The sequence below is a fragment of the Toxorhynchites rutilus genome, chromosome 2, assembly GCF_029784135.1.
Source record: "Toxorhynchites rutilus septentrionalis strain SRP chromosome 2, ASM2978413v1, whole genome shotgun sequence".
NCBI lineage: Eukaryota > Metazoa > Arthropoda > Insecta > Diptera > Culicidae > Toxorhynchites > Toxorhynchites rutilus.
The window spans coordinates 92,085,926-92,107,164 of NC_073745.1; the positions used below are offsets into that span (position 1 = coordinate 92,085,926).

The window sequence follows — 21,239 nt, forward strand, 5'->3', positions numbered from 1 at the left end:
AACAAAACTCATCATTATATTTTTTTTTTTTATAAATTCGTTTATTTTTACAGGCTCAGTTACATAAGTTTAAAGGAGCCGAAATCTTAAATATATTTTTAAAACTATATATATGAACAATTTTCTTAAATCTATGGTTAGTAATGTGGGAAACCAATTACTCGCGGTGGACTCGAGATTAGAAGGGTGACATATTTTTCTCAGGAAAAGGATGGGGTATAAGGAAATTATTACAATGTTGATAATCACACACACTCAATTCTTAAATCTATTCGTACATCTATTGTGAATTTACATTTCATTCTCCTGTTTATAGCAAGCGGACCAATTACTCACAAAGGAAGAAATGGAGGGTATAAGGATATAAGGATAATCACACACGAACATCGATAAATTTAAGGAAAACATATATTTGGGACATGTAATCAAGGTCTAACCGAGCCAACACATCTCTCACCGGCACATTGGGCTGCCTTCCTCTAGCCCGAAGGGAGTTCTCTAAATTCGATCTGGCAACAAGATACACCTCACACGACCAAACAACGTGTTCGATGTCGTGGTAACCTCGGCCACAAACGCAGATATTGCTGCCGGCCAGATTGAAACGAAAGAGTAGCGCGTCTAACGAACAGTGATTGGACATGAGTCGGGAGAAGGTGCGAATAAAGTCCCGACTCAAGTCCAGACTTTTGAACCATGGTTTGAGGCTAACCTTAGGGATAATCGAGTGAAACCACCGGCCCAATTCATCTTCGTTCCATTTGCGTTGCCAGTTAGCGATGGTATTTTTACGGACTAAAGAGTAAAATTCATTGAAGGCGATTTGACGCTGATAAATATCGCCTTCAATCGCACCTACCTTTGCTAATGAGTCAGCCCTCGCATTACCCGGAATTGAGCAATGAGAAGGGACCCACACAAAGGTAATGACATAACAGCGTCTGAATAAAGCACTCAAAATTTCTCGTATTCTCTCAAGGAAGTACGGCGAGTGCTTTTCCGGCCTCACTGAACGGATAGCTTCGACGGAGCTAAGACTATCCGTTACAATGTAATAGTGTTCAACAGGTCGTGAGGCGACGCTGTCCAGCGCCCAGTGTATCGCTGCCAATTCAGCAATATACACTGAGCAAGGAAACTGAAGACTATGGGAGGTGCTGAAAATTTTGTTGAACACTCCAAATCCTGTGAACTCGTTTATAGTGGACCCATCAGTAAAGTACATATTATCACAACTGATACCCCCATACTTTGCATCGAAGATCGTTGGAGCGATCCTCGATCGTTGATAATCTGAATATTCATGGATATCTTGCTTCATGGACAGATCAAAATGTACAGAGGAATTGATGTAGTCAGGAAAACAAACACGGTTGGGAATATACGAAGGAGGATCAACCTGCATGGAGATGAATTCATGATATGAACTCATGAATCCTGAATGAAAATTTAGCTCGATCAGCTGCTCAAAATTTCCGATCACCAATGGGTTCATAACCTTACACCGGATGAGGAACGGAAGAGATAATAAATTGAAGCGATTTTTTAGTGGGAGTAGGCCTGCCAAAACCTCGAGGCTCATGGTATGCGTTGAGGGCATACATCCCAACGCAATACGGAGACAAAGATACTGAATTCGCTCGAGTTTAATGAGGTGTGTTTTGGCAGCTGATTGAAAACAGAAACTGCCATACTCCATCACTGAGAGAATAGTTGTTCGATACAACATTATAAGATCTTCGGGATGGGTTCCCCACCAGGCGCCGGTAATTGTACGAAGAAAGTTTATTCTTTGTTGACATTTTTTACTCAGATACCTAATATGGGCCCCCCAAGTACATTTGGAGTCGAACCAAACCCCAAGATACTTGAATGACATAGCATGAGTGATCGGTTTACCCAAAAGTTGAAGCTTTGGTTTTGCTGGTCTATGCTTCCTAGAAAAAACCACCATCTCTGTTTTCTCCGTGGAGAATTCGATCCCTAGCCCAATGGCCCAGGTTGAAAAATTGTTCAAAGTATCTTGTAAGGGTTAAAACTCATCATTATAGTATCAGATTATTTTCAGACACAATTCTCGTTCAAGATTTTTCAACCACTTACAAATAACATGTTTTTCCGTTACATGGAATAAATGTTTTATACAAAAAAAAAACAAAACCTCCACATGCCAAATTTGGTTTCATTTGCTTGAATAATTCTCGAGTAATGCAGAAATTTGTGTTTCAATTGTATGGCAGCCCCCCCTTTGAGAGGGAGGTGGAGAGTCTAACCATCATTAAAACATTTATTGCACCTTAAAACCTCATGCCAAATATGGATCCACATTTTTTTGATTAATTAAAATAATAAATAAAGTAATGCAGAAATTTATGTTTCATTTGTATGCTATTCCTATTCCTAGAATTTCCGTTCAGAATTTAGAAAAAAAAGTAAAATGAATTTAAATTTTTTAATTTGTTTTAGTGTGATTTTTATAAAACTTTTTGTATTTTTTTATGAAAGGTTAAACTATTTCCTATGTTTCATTTTCTGACTATAGTTTTTTTCTAAAAAAAAAGTAAAAAATAGCTTAAAAGTTAAAAAAAACAACTTAAAAACCATAAGAACTACAGAGTTCTGGCCAGACAATGAAATATAGGAAAATAGTTCAAGCTTTCATTAAAAAATAGCAAACAATTTTCAAAAAAATACATTGAAAAAAATATTTTGAGAATAAAAATTCGTTTTTCTCAAAACATATTTTTTTAAAGTTCCGAACGAAATTTATACGAACAGTCAATACAACTACCAACAAGTCTCCATATATTGAAAGAAGTGCACTGTTATTTTTGGCACTTCTTTTCCAGTGTAATTTTGAAAAACCTTTGGTATTTTTTTACGAAAATTTAAACAATCTTCTTATTTCATTCTTTGACCAAAATTTTGTAGGTATTATAGTTTTTGAATTAGATTTTTTTTTTTGTAAAAATATGATAAAAACTGGCCCTTTTTAAAAAGAAGTCTAATTTTTTTAGATTTCGAGTATGCGAAATGCGAACACCCACAACGTTTCACTTCAATCTGAGACGGTGCTGCCAACTCCAAAGACGAGTTGGCATGAAATTTGTCCATTCAAAATGTGTACGTTATATCGAGGTAAAATGTACGATATATCGAGTGACGTTATATCGAGGGTACGTTATATCGAAGTTCCACGAAATGCATTCAACAAAGTTAACAAAATCAATTTTTTTCTCGCAAGTGTTATATTTTTTAAAAGAAGGATAGCTAAAAAAGCCAATTGTTTTTAATTCAATATGCATCGAATATATCATCGGAATCGGTTCAGTTGTTCAAAAGTTATAATTTTTTGAAAAAAGTCATTTTTGTGAATAAACTGATTTTTTGGACTACCCTAAAATGGAAATGATCACCTTAAAAAAAATTACGAGTCTAATATTTTGTGGAAAGGAACAAAATTAGCACTTTTCACGAAAATCTGAGAACCACTATATCGGTTTGGCATGAAATGGCTGTTCGATGCTGTCAAAACGAGTCCCACGAAGCCGTAATTTTAGCTTGGAAATAAAAAAAAGTACACCCATGTCGCGTCACCTGTAATTATGCGTGGAATCAGAATTTTATCGTTCAAGCATGTATTTGATCAATAATATTGAACGTCTATGAGCCGCTTTATAACTCGATTATTTCTTGATAGATCGCGAAAATGTTTGCATCAGTTGATTGGAAATATTTCTGTGCAGAATAAAGAAAATTTTATAATTTTTAATTTTTTTAATTTTTTTTTTTTTCTAGTGTAGAGACACGCATTTCGGATGTTTTTTCGAGCTCTGTAAAATAAAACTAAGAATATTTTTAGTATCCATTATATCATTATTTGTTCATCTATCTTTTCACAATAGAACGAAAATTGAACGGAGAAAAAATATTCATAACTAGAATAGTTAAAAGCTGATGAAGTGAGAGGGTTAAATGGAAAGTTGTGCCATGGCGTACATGACTCCAGCCCTTCTAGTTATCTGTAAATCTAGTAATCTGTCATCTGTAGTTATCTGTAGTTATCTAGTAAATCGAACAGATTTTGAATCAGTAAAGATGCCACATATCCCCTGGTGGCAATTCTTTAGTTTATGGTAGAACAATCGTAGAATCAATTTTTCTTCAGAATGCATTCTCAGAGTATGCACTAAAAAAATTGTACAGTACTGAGTTTGCATTGATGTGCAGAACCAGAGCAAAAGAGAAATTTGAAGTTAACTATCAACATAGATTTACTATCAACTATTAACTATCAACATAGATTTCGCTTTCGCATGGTTTTAAATGTAATCTCGGTCCAGCCAGCAATCCGGTTTACTTCGACAAAACTTTGAGAAAAAATAATCCAATCCAGTGCTTCAATCCATTTATAATCATTTGTTTGCATTGTTCGAAGAAATTTATAACATCTGTAGCTAAAAAGGTAGTCAATCATTGCAAAAAAGCTTTTTAAGCATACCTAACAAAACTAAAATGACGCGACAAAATTTAGGACCAGTTCCTCGTTTTGGCGGTGTCGAGTGTTGTTTCGACCGATTTGTTCAAAGAAAATTGATTGTTTCTCGGTGGTATTTTGTGTTTTTCGGATCCTGGTAAGTATATATCATGTAAACAAGAAGTATGTAAGGTTTTAATTTTCGCATTCTAGTTGCAGTCAACGAACAATGGGTCGCGCGCATAATTGCACGGAAACACAGCGGATGGTCATCCGCAAAATGTCCAAAGTAGGCAGCAGCCTACGCGAACGCGTACATGAAACTAAAAAAACGATTTTTTTTTTTCGATGCCAAACGACTTAAAAATGCATAAAACGTCGAGATCTTTTTGGCCGAAATCGACCTCAGCCTGAGTGTCAATGTATGTGTGGCAAACAAATTATTATCAAATTTAAAGAACCGAGCGTGTACATTTTGGTTATTGGTTATTTCAGCTCAATCGAACATGATTTAAAGCACTCAAAGTTTTTTATTTTTTGTTCCTCGAAAACCTCCTAAGGATTGGGTACATGAAATTAGGAAAATTGAAAAAAAAATCGATGCCAAATAAAAAATCGATGCCAAGTAAAAAAATCTTCTTTTGTGTTCCAAACGACGCCCAGTACGCGTTCGAAACCAGATTCTTTGTCACAATGAAAGTGAATCAAACGATTAGTCTCTATTTCTCCAAGTTGTTTCATAAATTCTGTTGAGTTCGATATCCAGTTTCGAATTTCGTAACCAGCCTTAGAATGAATTTCTCTTACTTCTTTCGCTCGTTTCACCGCTTTGTCTACAGTTTCCACGCTATCGTAATAGTCATCAACATAATGTTTATTAATTACTGCTGTTGATGCCTCTGGATATATTGAAGCAAATTCTTTAGCATTCGTGTCTTTTACATATAATGCTTGACTGGGAGAACATGTAGCCCCAAATATTGCACGATCCATAACATAGATCTGACTCTCAAAAACAAACCGTTGTGCTTGACGATCTTCTGGACGAATATAAATTTGGTGAAACATCTCTCGGATATCTCCTCCAAATCCGATGAGGTGTTCACGAAACTTGCAGATTACCGATGGCAGTGATGTAAGGAAGTCGGGACCTTTGAGCAACTTGGAGTTTAGGGAAATCCCTTCTACAACCGCTGCTGCGTCCCAAACAAGACGCACTTTACCCGGCTTCTTGGGGTTAAGTACAACATTGAGTGGCAAGTATCATACACGTTTCGGATCTGATTCAGTCAGTTCCTTTTTAGTTGCTTTATGACAGTATCCCTTATTCTGATACTCTACTATCTGTTGTTTAACATTCTCTAAAAGTTCTTGATTTTTTGCTAAACGTCTCTTCAGCCCTTCCATGCGTCGCATTGCCATTGGGAAACTGTTGGGAAACTCTACAACGTCCTCTTTCCACAACAGTCCAGTTTGATATCGTTCCCCTATTCGGACAGTGGTTCTCTCCATAATTTCTCGCGCTCTACGAACATCGTCGGATTCTGGAATAAATGCCACAGATACATCTGATTCCTCCAACGTATATTGAAATTTGAGTAGGTCATGGAGTTCTTGATTGGATATTTCAGTGCATGAGTGATGTCCTACAATATTTGCCTGAGACTGCTCATTTGCCACAGGACCATATATTGTCCAACCTAATATTGATCTGACCGCGATTGGTTTCCCAGGATTTCCAACTCTCGATTCTAATGGAGCAAACAAATAAATATCCTTCAAACCAATGAGAATTCTTGGAGATTCTTCTGGATAATTAATCACTGGTAAACCGCTTAAATGTTCATATCGTTTCATGATGTCATCAAACTGTGGCCTTTGAATGGGTAACTGTAGTTTTTCAACAGTATGCGCGTTTCTTATTGAGAATTTTTCGGTTGAACCCTGAGCAGATATAGACAAATCCAGTTTGTGCGAATAACGTTCTAATCGTGTCATTCCTGCTGTCCATGTAACACGAAGAGGTTGTGTAACACCGGGACACTGTAAATATGTTGTTAACGAGCTTTCTATCAGAGTATATGAAGAACCTTCATCGAGGAATGCCAATGTATTCACTGATTTGTCTCCGTGAGATAATACTACGGGAATCATTCGAAAAATGATCGGTTGTTGGAATTGCATGCTATGCATATTGCAATTAGATTGCAACTCTTCTTGGTGTAATAATGTATTGTGTCTTTCTTGACAGTTTGCTACTCTGCACCGTATATTCATTCTGCAACGGGCATTCCCGTGAGCATTCAAGCATATGCGACACAACTCCCATCCGTCAACAGCTTGCAAACGTTGATACACACTTAGCTTCAAGAAATCTTGACAGTTACGCAATCTGTGATTAATTTCACCACACATCAAACATGGTCTTCTATTCTGCATTTGTAACATTTGTGTCCCTTCATTTTCCGATGCACCATGGGCATGTAAAAAGCCTTCGCGTTCATTCGGTTTGATTTTTCTTGTTTTATCGATGTGACTATTATCAGCTGGACCATCTATAATATTCACGGCTTCAGTCGCCACCGACACAATTTCCGAAAGAAATTCTGCAAATGTACTTAATGTAATTTTTATGCCCTTGCTACATTCGTTTCGTTTAAATCGGATCCAATCTAATTTGGTAGATGGTGGTAGTTTTTTCGCTAGTTGTCTGATAATCATTGGATTAATCAAGTGATCTTTGAGATCTGTTGCTTCGAGGTGATCACATAGTTGTTGTATTAACCTGCCGAAGTGAATGAGAGATGCTGGTTTATCTACTTTGGGAGCATCTACAGCGTGTATCTTCGCCATCAATGTGTCCAAAACTTGTTCAGGTTGTCCAAATTGTTCTCGAAGCTCTTCAATGATTCGTGGTACCGAACTCGGGAGAAGAAGACGAGGGTAAACGGCTTCTAGCGCCGGACCTTTCAGACATTCCTGTAACCTTGCCAGGTTTTCTAGATTGCTTTCGTGGTTGTCTGGTAGGTCGTTATGAACATAACCCATTCTTCTGGTTTTCCAGAGAACGTTGGTAGCCGTTTAGAGAGAAATTGACAGGCCGACAACTGCGCCTTTTTCGGTGTTATTTCTAGTCGTTCCATTTCAATGTTTAAACTTTTATTAGAACAAATTTCTTCCTCTTCGGAATCTGAAGTTTCGCTAATCACTTCAGCACAAGTTTCAGTCTGCCTCTCTTCCGTTGACAATTCGTTATCACTATCATGCTCTGCATGTTTACTTTTAGAGTCATTAGCGCCCCCGCCTACCTGGACTACGACTTTTTTCTTTTGAGTTTCTTTCGACAAATCCTTTTTTGTTTTTACTGAAGGATTACGGCGAGGTGTTTCCCTATCATTCTCTTGATGTTTTTGATTCGTTTGTTCTGACTTTCTAATATTCTGCGCTGTTCTATCTTCTAAAGGCGTTGAACTGCTTGGTTTCCCAATGCTAAATTCTGAAGACGTCGCTCCTGTTAGTCTCAATCTCTCATCTACGGTTTTAGACATTGCTTTATATTCTTTTTTCTTCAATCTACCTTCTATTTCCGACCGTTCATTAATCACGCTGTCTAATTTTCGTTGCATCCAATCTCTTTCTATCTATCGCTTTCGATTAAATTCTTCTTCTGCCGCAATTCTCATTTCCATCTCCTGCTTTTCAAATTCCCACTCCATTTCCCGTTTTTCTTTTTCCAGTCTCAGCTTCATTTTCGCCAGCTCCATCCTTTTTTTCATTTGTTTCTGAAAGAGCTCCCTCTCTCGAAATGAAACCAGCACTCACAACTCTCACAATAAACCATCTGGCTCTCGTCATGATCGGGTCTGGCACAGCTTCCGCAGTTGTATACTGTCTCGTTTTGATCCAAGATAGAACCTGGTCTACTCATTTTTGAGAATGTTCCAAGGGATTTTCTTACTTTAGAAAATGCAAACCACTTTTTCGCAGCTCGTGTATTTTTACTAACAGCTCAAAACTGTAAATTCACAAAATTAGTTTTTTTACAATACATAAATATACAGAGGCTCACATGAGTAGTTTTCTATTTTCTACACTTTCTGAATCCTTTCCTTCGATTTCAAATCCCTCCTTTATTTCTGTAAATCCTGTAATTTACAATAAAAATACTCTTCAAGCTTATAACTTACTCTCGCTGTTACAATTACACTTACGCTTCTCTTCATATACGCTTTCAAATTTCCATCTTATTCTCAAAATTCAATCAACTTTTCTAAACTAATTATAATTTAACTTTTCTCCAATAATCGAATCTATTCAATCAAATTGTCTTGTCTCTTTAACATAATAGTGGTTTGTTGTCAATTTGTTAACAACATTGATAATCATCAAGGCTACTCCTATCAAGGTAGCACGATTAGGACAAACAGCTCATCGGTGCCTCAACAATAACTATGCCTATCAATGCTACTAAAGCTAAGATTATGCTTAAAGATTGAACTTATAAATTCAACCCCTTGCATTCATATTAAATTTCGACATGTGTGTCGAACTGGTTGCATTTTTTTAAAATAATAAAGCAGTGATGTATAACTTTGTGAGATTATGAAAGATTAACAAAATTCCTTTATTTTTTGTAACTTCTGATAAGTAATTACTAAACAATGTTTATGTTTAAAAAACATTTGCTATAATTCTTCTTCGTTTGATATATTCTGCATGTATCACTAAAATAATAAATGGAGTTTTCCATTAATCTTTTCCTTAAGCATGGATGTTTGTTTATAAAGAGTACCGTTGTCTATTATGCATAGTTGCACCATTTTGGTTCGTGAATAAGTTCACACGACATCAAAATTCGTTTAAAAAACTTATATATTATTGCATAAATTATAATATTAGTATCCTTTTTTGTTGTGGTGGCTGAAAACATACAAACGGCTGCAAACGGTTGATACAGATTTCGATACAGATTTTCTAAGAAAAAACACAGAGAAAAAGATTTGTTGAGACCAAAAACACAGATTTTATTATGGCAACCCTGGAATAGAGTACTTATTTTCCAGCGGTGAAGCTATGCTCTTCGGTTAAAAACTGAAGGTGAACATTTATTTCGCCGAACGGAAGTGATGGAGATGTAATTTCGCTAATTGATACTTTTTGGATATTCAACTACTTGAAGTTCAGAAGTTCAGTGTTTCAGATTCTACCAGCTCTAGACAGCGAGCAATGTGGAGTACATGTTAATACCGAAAATGAGAGTTTATTTGTACATGTTATTGCTTCGCCGCTTTGTGAATGACTAGTGTCGCTCAGAGCCAGCATTTAGTTTACAGAAAATTACTATTACATCTGCACTGGAATATGAAAAAGGAGCAGCATGATGAAACCAGGATTGAACCGAGGTCGGTTGGGTTGTGATGCTGTTCCACATAACCAATGGCGCCGTCATACCAATGCACAAGAATTTTGTACCAATTTATAAAATGAAATTGGATCTTATGAGTATACATGAAAAGAGCTTTTATTTTATTCTTGGGTGGCACCAGCGTTCCCAGTAGAACTTTTGCCTTCTCAACTTAGGTATTACTTGCGTCATTTTTATTAGTAGTACTTATTTGAGATTTCTATGCCGAAAGAGCTTTTATGCTGAAAGTAATGGATGACATAAGCAACTATACACCCAAAAATTTTTTTAGCACATGTTTTGCTATCCTGATTCATAACATTAAATGATCTTAAAAATAACTAAAAATGTGCTACCCTCCCATACTAGTACAGCATTTGTATGATATACAGTCCACCCTCCTATAACGCGGTACTCGAAGAACGCGGTCTCCTATAACGCAGTACTCTTATAGCACGGTTTCCTTTCAACAACGTCCCATCAGTTCTTTTCGTGCAACCAATGCATGATTTTAATTGGATATGTTTATATAAACATTCAATATAATCTCATAGCCGTTTACATTTCGTCTAGGGTCACAGATATTTTCATCATATCTCAGGGCGGTTTTCATCATATCTCATTCCACTTCGGAATATTCTATCGTGATACGCACCAGCCAACGACTAATTACCATCCTTCTGTCATCATCACTCGGTTGTAAACACTGGTGGAGTGACAAACAATACCCAACAACCAAACAAAACGGCCCTTTTCAGGGCCACCCATTCATTATCAAAGAGTTTAACGACTTAATTCTTCAAACATATCCAAAATCAGCATGCAACAGATATCCTAACGGAATCTTACGTCAACTATGCGGTCGTGTCTCGGACACAACCCTCCTGTGACTTTTTTTTCTGTGCATTCTACCCCAATTATCGTTTTCACAAATTTTGGCAATTTTTTTGTAAAATATGACAAGTTGGTCCAATTTTTGGGCGTGATCATAATTTCAATGATTCGTTGTGGAGGTAGAGTGTAAATATCCTGAAATCTTAGCATTGACTAACCGCAAAACCTTACGAAGCAACCAAGAATATTTACAGATAAGGCAGATGCTTTAGTTTTTCTTAATATGTATCTCATTTTATCGTGATGAGCATGTTTATGTACTGTGAATATGTGGAACAGATTACTGCGAACTGAAATGAATAAAGTAATATATCAATTTTCATGACTAATCCAAAGCTTGTTAACAATTAACGACTTGGGCCATTCTAGCTCACCGGTGCGTTTTGTACAGTTCTCTCCTATGTATTATAAATAAACCCGCCTCTCGCTTGAGTAAATGCTGTATGATTGTGTGTACAGCATGTATGGCGTCCCCGGATGGCTCAGTTAAAGTAATGTATGAGGATGTCAAAAATTGTGCTAGATATAGGGCCTGATCACGAACATCACTGCCACGTACGCTTTCACGTCACTTACACTTCACTTAATCTTTCTGTGTCTATCATCATTGTTACGGACAGTTGCGTGTAAAAATGAACTCCGTGAAGTAGAAGTGTTCATTCCCGTTTATAAGACACATGTTGGTTGCATAATGTGGGGTGTTTGAACGTTGTGTCGGTTGCATAATTTCAGACGTTTGAACGTTATGTAGGTAAAATTAATACAGCTTATGAGATAATATTCCATTGAATTAATCGTATGTTTTAGAATGACAAGTTTGCGATTATACCTCGATGATTAGTTTTCTGAATCAAATGCTGGCTCAAAGATGAGAAGGAATACTTGGTTGCTCAGGAATAATGTAGTTGTTGAACATATATGAATGTAATTTTACGCTAGAGATGAAACATGACTATTATGTTTAATAATCGAAATCTCGCATACTCTTGTCTTGTCTCTCTTGTCTTACTCGTTTGAATAATGAGAAATATTTAGAATCATTTTTTTATGAACCGATTCTACAATTTTAATGAATAATAATATCTATATCTATATATATAAAAATGGAGTGATGTCTGTCTGTCTGTCTGATTCTTATAGACTCGGAAACTACTGAACCGATCGACATGAAAATTGGTATGTAAGGGTTTTTGGGGCCGGGGAAGGTTTTCGTGATATTTTGAGATCCCTCCCCCCTCTCTAAGGGGGGGCTGCCATACAAATGAAACACAAATTTCTGCATTACTCGGAAATTAACCAAGCAAACGAAACCAAAGTTGGCATGTGAAAGTTTTAGGGTGCAATAAATGTTTCTATGATGGTTAGACAGTCTTTCCCCCACTCAAAGGGGGGGCTGCCATACAAATGAAACACAAATTTCTGCATTACTCGAGAATTAATCAAGCAATGTTTCTATGGTGTTAAGATACTCCTTCCCCCTCTCTTAGAGGGGGCTGCCGTACAAATGAAACACACATTTTTGCATTACCCGAGAATTAATCAAGCAAATTAAACCAAATTAGGCATATGGAAACTTTAGGGTGCAATGAATGTTTCTATGGTGGTTAGATACCCCTCCCCCCTCTCTTAGGGGTGGCTGCCATACAAATAAAACACAAATTTCTGCATTACTCGAGAATTAATCAAGTAAATGGGCGGGACGAATTTTGCCGGGTTAGCTAGTCCTCTATAAATCAGAACAAACCCACCTCACGATCAGTATAATCTGAGCTACTCCCATATGGGATTCTGAAGTTTAATTCTCTTATCCTTCCCATTCTCGTGTAATTTGATACACCGGACATGAGTTTTTCGTCAAAGAAATTTCCTCCGACTTGCACTGTGATCACGCGTATTCTAGAGCTTGCCACTCAGAATGCATTCAAGGCGTGTTATTTGGCATAGAAATCTCAACTAAGTACTAATAAAAATGACGCAAGTAATACTACGTTGAGACGGCGAAGTTCCTCTAGGAACGTTAGTACCATTGAAGAAGAAGAAGAATAAGGACATGAGGTTTGATTTAATTATTTCAACAGAAACTGGTCAGCACTTTTTTAATATTCTTTCATTCAAAGTATGTCTTCAAACAATACCGTTGAAAATATCTACAACGTAAAAAGTTATAACTATCGTCCTGATTCTGGTCTGGTTCGCCAAATGTGAATGTTTGAATTACAAAAACGAGCTCTGCAATGTTGGAAAAACTTCACAGTTATTATTTTATATTCAAAATATAAATATTATACATAATCAATCATAATGATCATATTTGGGCCAGTGGCCTCCATTGCTATTTTATGGTATTGCAACTCTCTTGTAGTCTAATCCTAAAAATCAAAACAAAAAAATTCTATTCATTCAGAACAATCGGAAATAGACCTTCACTTATTCCATCTTAATTCCATCCTATAGCGTATTTACCGAATCCAAATAAACAAATTTACGTCCTCTGGATAACTCAGAGTTTCGTTCTTAAAAGGCCACCAGTTTGTTTGTTTATCTTTTGTTTCTTAAACAAGACAAGACACTTTTCAAAATGTTAGCAAAAAAGCTAAATAAATACGAAATTAAACTTACTCCATTCCGCGTGACTAGCCATCTAAAACACAAGTGACAAATGTTTTTCTCTAGGGGGTCTTCGTAGCCACTTGGTTACGCGTTCGCTTACTAAGCGATCGGTCGTGAGTTCAAACTCAGGGCCCTCAATTGACCATCTTTGTGTTGTTATAGAATAACTACGTCCACGCAAACATCATCAGCGATGGAGATCGATCCACGGTCGAAATTAGATCGATTCATCCATACAACTGCTCTGCTCTGCAAGAAACATCGGGCTGCTGTTCTATAAATAGCCCAACAATGATCAATATCAACTGTCTCCGCTGTCCGCTCTGCTGAACAATGGAAGAACAGAAAGAATACCCTTACGCCGAAATGGCTACTACTGTGTAATTTACCATAATGTAATGGAACAGAAAACTTAACGCCTAAATGGCTACTACTATCTACTGTGTAATTTACAGTTTATAGAAACATAAACATATGTACATGTACACGATTAAAACCCGGCTCTGTTACAGCTAAAATGCTAATGAGCCTAATAAATAAATAAATGGGATAAAAAAATGTTTTTCTCCATGACATGACAGTATCGCGGTATTCATAATAACACCGAGTTCATCAAAGTTGTCACGACGGATGAACTCTTCTGGATTCTACACACACGGTGACAGCCGTAATAAGGTTGTATACTATTCACTTCGTTTTCACCGTGAATTGATGTTCGTGATCAGGCCCATATGTTTTTTGGGTGTATCCACGGTAGCTATGTAACAGTCTCAACATTTTTTCAAAAAATATGGCTCAACTTACCAAAATGTACATCAAACTAGGATTGGGCGACCTTGGATCAATTTTCAGAAGATCGATTTTTTCCATTTCAATTTCCGATTTTTTGGATCGATTCTTTGTACCCGATAAAATCGTGAAGATCGATCTTTTTCTTTCGATTTTTTCGATCTCACATTTGTTTTGAGCGTTCATTGATTTCAATCTCGCCACATGACAAATTTTATAAACATAATGTCAACGTTTGGATCGCTCTCAAGGATGTCGTATTAGTGATAGTGAATCTAGGTGAAGCTGCTGTGTATGTTTGGTTTAGGATTGGGCGATCTTGGATCACAAACACAATTTTTTTGTAATTTTCTTTTTCAGTATAAACCAGCTTTAATCTCACCAAACATTGCCTGACAAATTTTATAAACATAATGGCAACGTTTGACCGCTATGAAGCACTTCATTTGGCTTACTAACAAAGTCAGTTTGATCATTCTCCGATTTAATTCCGTACAAGTTTTGACAAGATCGGAACTTGCGAGAGCTACTAAGGGTTGTTGATGAGTTACTAATGATACTTTTTCAAATAATTTTTTTAATTAAATGATTCCATTCATCTGAAATTGAAAATGAGAGCATTCATCTGCTCTGGAAAACACTATTTTCGAAAATCTATTTTTTTGTGCTCTTGATTATTAAATAGAACCATGAAATTTTCATTCCATGTCTAAACAAAAGACGATACCCATATAACATAAGTAGATAAATTAGAAAAATGCTTCCGATTTTTCGAAGATCGATTCGGCAAAGATCGATTCTTTTGTGCAGATTTAATCAGTGAATCGATCCCTACGCCGTTTAGAAAATCGATTCGTCGAGATCGATCTTTTCGTAAAAATCGCCCAATCCTACATCAAACCATGAGTTTCTCAAAATCACATCATCCTAATTGGCTTCACTATACAATGAAGTAGGCTTCATTGACAAGTTTTTGTTTTATTGTTTTTATAGTTTATGCTACATATTATAAGACCTTTGAACGATAAACAAATTACGTATCTATCGCCAAGTAACCACCTATTACAGTACCATCATATAAACTAGTGTTCAAAAAACATTAGAACATGTATTCTTCTTGGGTTTCTTCCAGACGTCAACCACACGCGTTTCTCGTGGGAACGATGCTAACACACACACACACGCACACAGAGGAAGCGCAGTTCTCGAGCGGAAGTAGAGAAAATGGGAGAGTAAAAAACAAAGCGAACTTTTCGCGGCAAAACAAAAGATCACGATTAAGGCAAAACTCTGTTGTTCCGTTGTGGTGGCTGTCGTCACCGCCTCCCAGAGAGTGGTTTCCTGCTCCCACCCTTCACCCCCAGAATCACGCGGTGGATGGCTGAGGAAGAAGTTTTAAATTCATTCAACAATTCAACTGCCTTGAGAGAATTATCAGGTGGAGAATGCGAGCGAGAAAAATAATCGCCACCCCCCAAATAACCACTGCGGGGTTGAGCTTTTCTTTCCTTTTTAGTTCGGAACACGGTGTTAGGCAGAACAATAGAACGCGGTGGGGTGAATTGTTGCTTCGGATTGTTTTTCGAACGGTAAAACGCAGCGAAGATATCCGTCTTGTTTGTTTTGGCATGCCTCTCGGGAGGGGCGGTTTCCTTTTGTTTTTTTTTGCCTCTGTCCACCTGCGTTTATTTTTGGCATTCTTCAAGCGGATGGTGGATTCGTATGCGTTCGTATCCTTGCCCAAAAGGAGTTTTTGCAAGTGAAGTCCGACTAGCGGGAAAAGAATGCTGCATAAATTGCTTGCTTTTGACAGTTTAACTGCCGCGGGGCTTTTCCGGGTTCCGGCCAGCAATTGCTATTCGTTAAGAATATTTTATGTTCAACCACACGGTTTGCAATACTTTTTTTTCTTGAACTTCTACACTCGCAATGCTCGGGTCCTATCGAATGAATGTTCTACTCCGACGAGTTCATTGGATCCCGACAGATGACTGATGTTATTATAACGTGAGAAACCCATTCAGATACGGCATTGAAATTTAATTGAAAACAGAATTCGTTCGCTGCATCCTTCAGCCCAATGCCACCCTCTCGCGAAGGACCCCTCACTTATGTATGTCCGCCCAGACGTTTTTGTAGTAAATTTATTCAGCGCAAAGTTTTTGGTTATGACAGTTTTATAATTAGTTACATATACTGATTGGATATGGGAAAAAGCGCTGCTTTCGTGTGGCGGCAAATAGCAGTTCCAGCTGCGATGGCAGCACCAACAGACGAACACCGAGAGAAAGAGTGTTTTTTTATGTGGCTGGCAGCACCTGATGGGAATCAATGATGACGATGGTGCGGCGGGGGAGTGAAGCGCAATTTTCCATCAACAGTTTTTCCCAGCACATGATGCAGCAGCAGCGGCCGTCCGTTCTTCGAAACATCTGCTCCGCTTGGCCAACAGACGGCACGTACGATAAAAGATGGATTTTGTATCGCAAATCAGATTTGGTACCCCCTATGAAACGGGAAAATAATGTGCTCAAAGTTTCCGAATGTTTAAAATCTGTTTTCAAAAGCAAAATGAATGAATTTTTCATTTTCATTCGGGGAACGAAGTACCCCTCTGTGATCATTCTCTTGGTTATCATATTCATGCATGGGTCCACGGCAGCAGATTCTAACTGCAGTATGGAGTTTGATTGAAATTTCAATTAATTTCTCTTTCTCTTTGCCCATCCGCCCGGGCACCGGGCCAGAAACTACAATGCTTGTCACTTGTCACCAGCATCAACTCATTATTTCTCTTTTCACTCTCCCTGTGCATACGCTTTTCCAGGTAAGGAGCAGTGTCGAACGCCAGATTCACCGGAAGGAGCCCGAGTGGTGGCGCCACGTTCACCCATTTCGCCTCAGGTGCCACAACATCACAGCAGTCTGGTGGTCCAGCCGAGATCCGGTGGCGCTGGTAATGGACCATCACAGATTGCGAGTCGTAACGGGAGCTCCTCTCCGCCGGGTGAGCTCCCAACGACGCGTCTCCTCAACGGCAGTGGTGGTGGCGGCACCGGTGGCGGAGGAGGAGGCGGAGGCGGCAGCAGTTTGGGTTCGATCACACCTCCGCCAGCTTCGGCCGCGGCTGCAGCAGCCGCTGCTGCAGTTGCTCAGCAGGACACGGCCAAGCTGCTCAAGATACGGCGATTCCTCGGCGCGCTGGTACAGTTCGGACAGGACACCAACGTTGATATCGGTGATCGGGTGCGTTCACTGGTGCTGTCACTGGCGGTGAGTAGTTTTGATTCTATTTTCAAGTGCATTACATTTGAAGTCCTCTAAATTAAGGTTTTCGCAACACCTGTTTTCTTTTATTTTTACCCATAATTCTTCCAGAGTGGCGGACTAACGGTGGACGAGTTCCAGATCGCCGTCCAGGAGGCGACCAATTTTCCCCTGCGTTCCAACGTTGTTCCTTTTCTCAAATCACATGTTCCGGTACTGCAGCGCGAGATTAATCTCCTATCTAGAGCAAACAAACAGGTGAGTATTAAGGGACATGTGTCTGACAATATGTGATTCATGCTAAATAAAACAAATAATGTCTGCAATAATTGTGTGGTTACAGTCTGTCACGCCAACTGGTTTGATTTTAATCCTAACCTACATTGTAGGGATTTTCTGTGGTTAATAATCTAATATGATCACGTCTCATATTAGAACGTTTTTCATCAACTCTCATTAACCCGAAACCTGGGAACAGCGTGGTAACATTTAAAAATGAGACGGAAAAATATGTTTCATTATGAAAACTATGCTTAATCAATACAGAAATAATCAAACTATTCATCTGTAAGGGCATGTACACCATTGGTCTCGCCTACCACTCGTTGGAAAATTACGTAAAGATGTATAGAATTGTCAAAACCACTCTGCAGCCATATTCACACTCTACTGTGTTTTGTTTGTAAACAAAACACAATACAATTATGCATTGTTTGTGAACTCTGTCCAATACGATATTTTACTTCCCAAGCGTTTCGTCTTTCCTACACGCAAAACATTTATTTGTATAAATAAAAATGTAAGGCCAAATGTGTTGCTAAGCGCAAACCCCAAAGAAGGAATCGTCCGATCTTTATTTTGATGTATTCGTCTCTGTTTCAGAATACTCTGAAGGAAGGTCGGAAAATTCGGAAAATTGATTTGTTTTGTTCCATATGTTTTAAAATTACATCATGATAAGCGTTGTCGGTCCATTCGATGTTTGCGCTATTAAATTGATCTTTGTTTGAAAGTGGAAATGGATTTTCAGGTGAAATAACGCACTCCTATATCTTCTATCTTCTATATCTATCTATATATCTATATAAATAAAAATGGAAGACCAAATGTGTTGCTATGCGGAAAACTCGAAAAAGGAATGGTCCGATTTGAGTCGTCTTTATTTTGTTGCATTTGCTTTGCCCCATAGATCAATATAGCGGATAGAAAAATCGGTAAATTTTCGGAAAAGTCTGAAGAAAGTTCGGAAAATTCGTTAATTTGTTCGAAAATTACATCATGATAAGCGTTGTTAGCCTATTCGATGTTTGCGGTAACGAATGTAATATTTGTGTGAAGGTGGAAATAGATTTTCAGACGGAATAACGCACCTATCCATATAAATAAAAAAGGAAGGCCAAATATGTTGCTAATCGCAAAATCCGAATAAGGAGAGGTTCCTTTTGAGCCGTCTTGTTGTATTTGTTATATTCTGCCCATAGAACAATGTTATGATGAGAAAAAGTTCAGAAATTCGTTCCAAAGAATTAATACCAAAACAATATTTTTGGGCGGGACGAAGTTCACCAGGTCAGCTGTCTATCGCTAGCTACAACCTTCTCCTTTCTTTCTGGTAGCATACGGATTCCACGCTAAAAGAAGAACTGGGCTTTTGGAGCAATCCAGTCAGCGACTAATTTTTTGGTATCATCATAAGAGGAAAATCGCTGCTAAGCCAGGCCATGTGTCATCAACCGGAACAAATAGTAATCGGAAGGAACGATGTTTGGTGAATACGGCGGGTGGGTAAGATTTCCCATTTGATGTTCCCCAGGTAGTTTTTGACACCAATTGCGACATGGGGCCGAGCGTTCTCATGCTGCAGAATCACCTTGTCGTGTCTATCGGCGTATTGCGACCTCTTGTCATTCAGGACTCGGCTCAAACGCATCAATTATTGTCGGTAACGCTCTCCTGTGATAGTTTCATTTGGTTTGAGTAGCTCATAAAAAATTACTCCGAGCTGATCCCACCAGATACACAGCATAAGCTTGGAACCATGAATATTCGGTTTTGCGGTTGTTGTTGATGGCTGGTCGGGCTTAACCCAAGCTTTTCTACGCTTAGGATTGTCGTACAGTATCCACTTTTCGTCACCAGTCACGATTCGGTGCAGGAAACTTTTCTTTTCTGTCGCTGAGGCAGTTGTTCGCAGGTGAAAAAGCGCCTTTCAATGGCTCTCGGCTTCAACTCATATGGGTCCCAATTGCCTTGTTTTTGAATCATTCCGAGTTGCTTTAAACTATATGAAATTGCTTGTTGCGTTACTCCAAACACTTCTGCAAGTTCTTCTTGTGTCTGGCATGGATCCTCATCGAGAAACTTCTCCCATTTCTCATCCTCGATTCTTTTTTTTTTTTTTTTGGCGCCCCGGGCGCTCATCTTCTAGGTCAAAATTACCACTTTTGAATCGATGAAACCAAGCTCTGCATGTTGGTTCCGACAGAGCATGCTTTCCGTAACTTTCCACAAGAATCCGATGTGTTTCAGCTGCTGTCTCTTTTGTTTGCAGTAATGCAGAAGAATTCCCCGCAAAAACGGCTTTGTTGGAACGAAATTTTTCATTTTTGGAGTGATGGGAAAAATGTTGTTTTAACTTTGAGGAATCAATACGCACTGATACTTGAAACCTCAACCCTTATCTTTATAATGAAGTTGTGTTTAGTGTTGTCCGATGTGTCTGCTCGAAATGGCGACGATTGGAACTTATTTGTACACCCAATATTATATATAGAGCTAATCTAGTGAGCAACACGTCATTGACAACTACAATTTTCTTTAGTTCCATTTTTTTTTTCAATTGATACAATACATTCTCTGTTTCGTATTCTGTTTTTAGAGTTTTCTCTCGATGGCAATGCTGTGATGAAGCATGAGCAAGACTTATACAATAAAAATTAACCAAACTATTCATTTATAAACTATTCCACTATCGTAAACAGTCTCTCCTGAAAATTTCTTCCTATGTTGAACGTTTTAACTCAGATGGTAACATATTCCAGTTTACAACACCTTTGACAAACAAAGAGTTAGCTTAAACAGATGTATTTTTTTACAGGGATAACCATGTTTTGCACACGACGGCCCCGAAACGGAATCAGTCTCTGATGCACAGCAAGGCGCCTAGAAGTATATCCTAAGGTGGGCCAACTTGCTAAAACCACTTTTCAGTCATCTTGGAAGTCTACTGTGTTTAGTTTGTAAACAAAACACAATACGCTTGTGCCCAAGCTCGCCCGTGATCAGTCTGTCTCTTTCACGCTTCAAGCAAATAATTCCCCTTCTGCTTTCTTCCGTACTGTTTTCATATACCGCTCCCCTAATCAACTTAGTGACGAAACGTTCTCACCTTAGGATATACTTCTAGGCGCCTTGATGCAGAGTAGTTGGCGTACAATTTGTCATAATCTTCCTGATGAACATGGCAACCCACAAGATTTTGTTGCAAATGGCTCACAATGAAGGAGGAAACAGCCGAAAACTGGTCAACTTTTAATCATGTATTCAAAATTGACACCACAATGTAACTTTACGGCATGACAAGGCCAGACCACATATTCTATCATCTTCTATCAAGCGTTATCTAAAAAGAATGAACAGGGTAGTTCTACCCAACCCTTCATATTTTCCATTTTTCCTTCAGAATAATATTTGTTTTTTTTTCCGTGGCATAGGCCCTTTCTAGAGAGCGGACCTGATTTGATAAAGAAATAAAAAATTGGCTTGATAACGGAATCGCTTCTAGACAACCGAAGTTCT

At 38.2% G+C, this 21,239-nt stretch overlaps 1 protein-coding gene across 4 annotated transcripts in view; it reads left to right on the forward strand.

Annotated features, from left to right (window-relative positions):
* Positions 1-21,239, forward strand: part of LOC129765166 (protein CBFA2T2) — a 223,200-nt gene that overhangs the window by 178,401 nt on the left and 23,560 nt on the right. For all 4 annotated transcript variants that reach the window (XM_055765078.1, XM_055765077.1, XM_055765080.1 and 1 more), the window contains 2 exons: positions 17,002-17,447; positions 17,553-17,699. In XM_055765078.1, the coding sequence (XP_055621053.1) occupies positions 17,002-17,447; positions 17,553-17,699 (593 nt within the window). The remainder of the gene's footprint in view (positions 1-17,001; positions 17,448-17,552; positions 17,700-21,239) is intronic.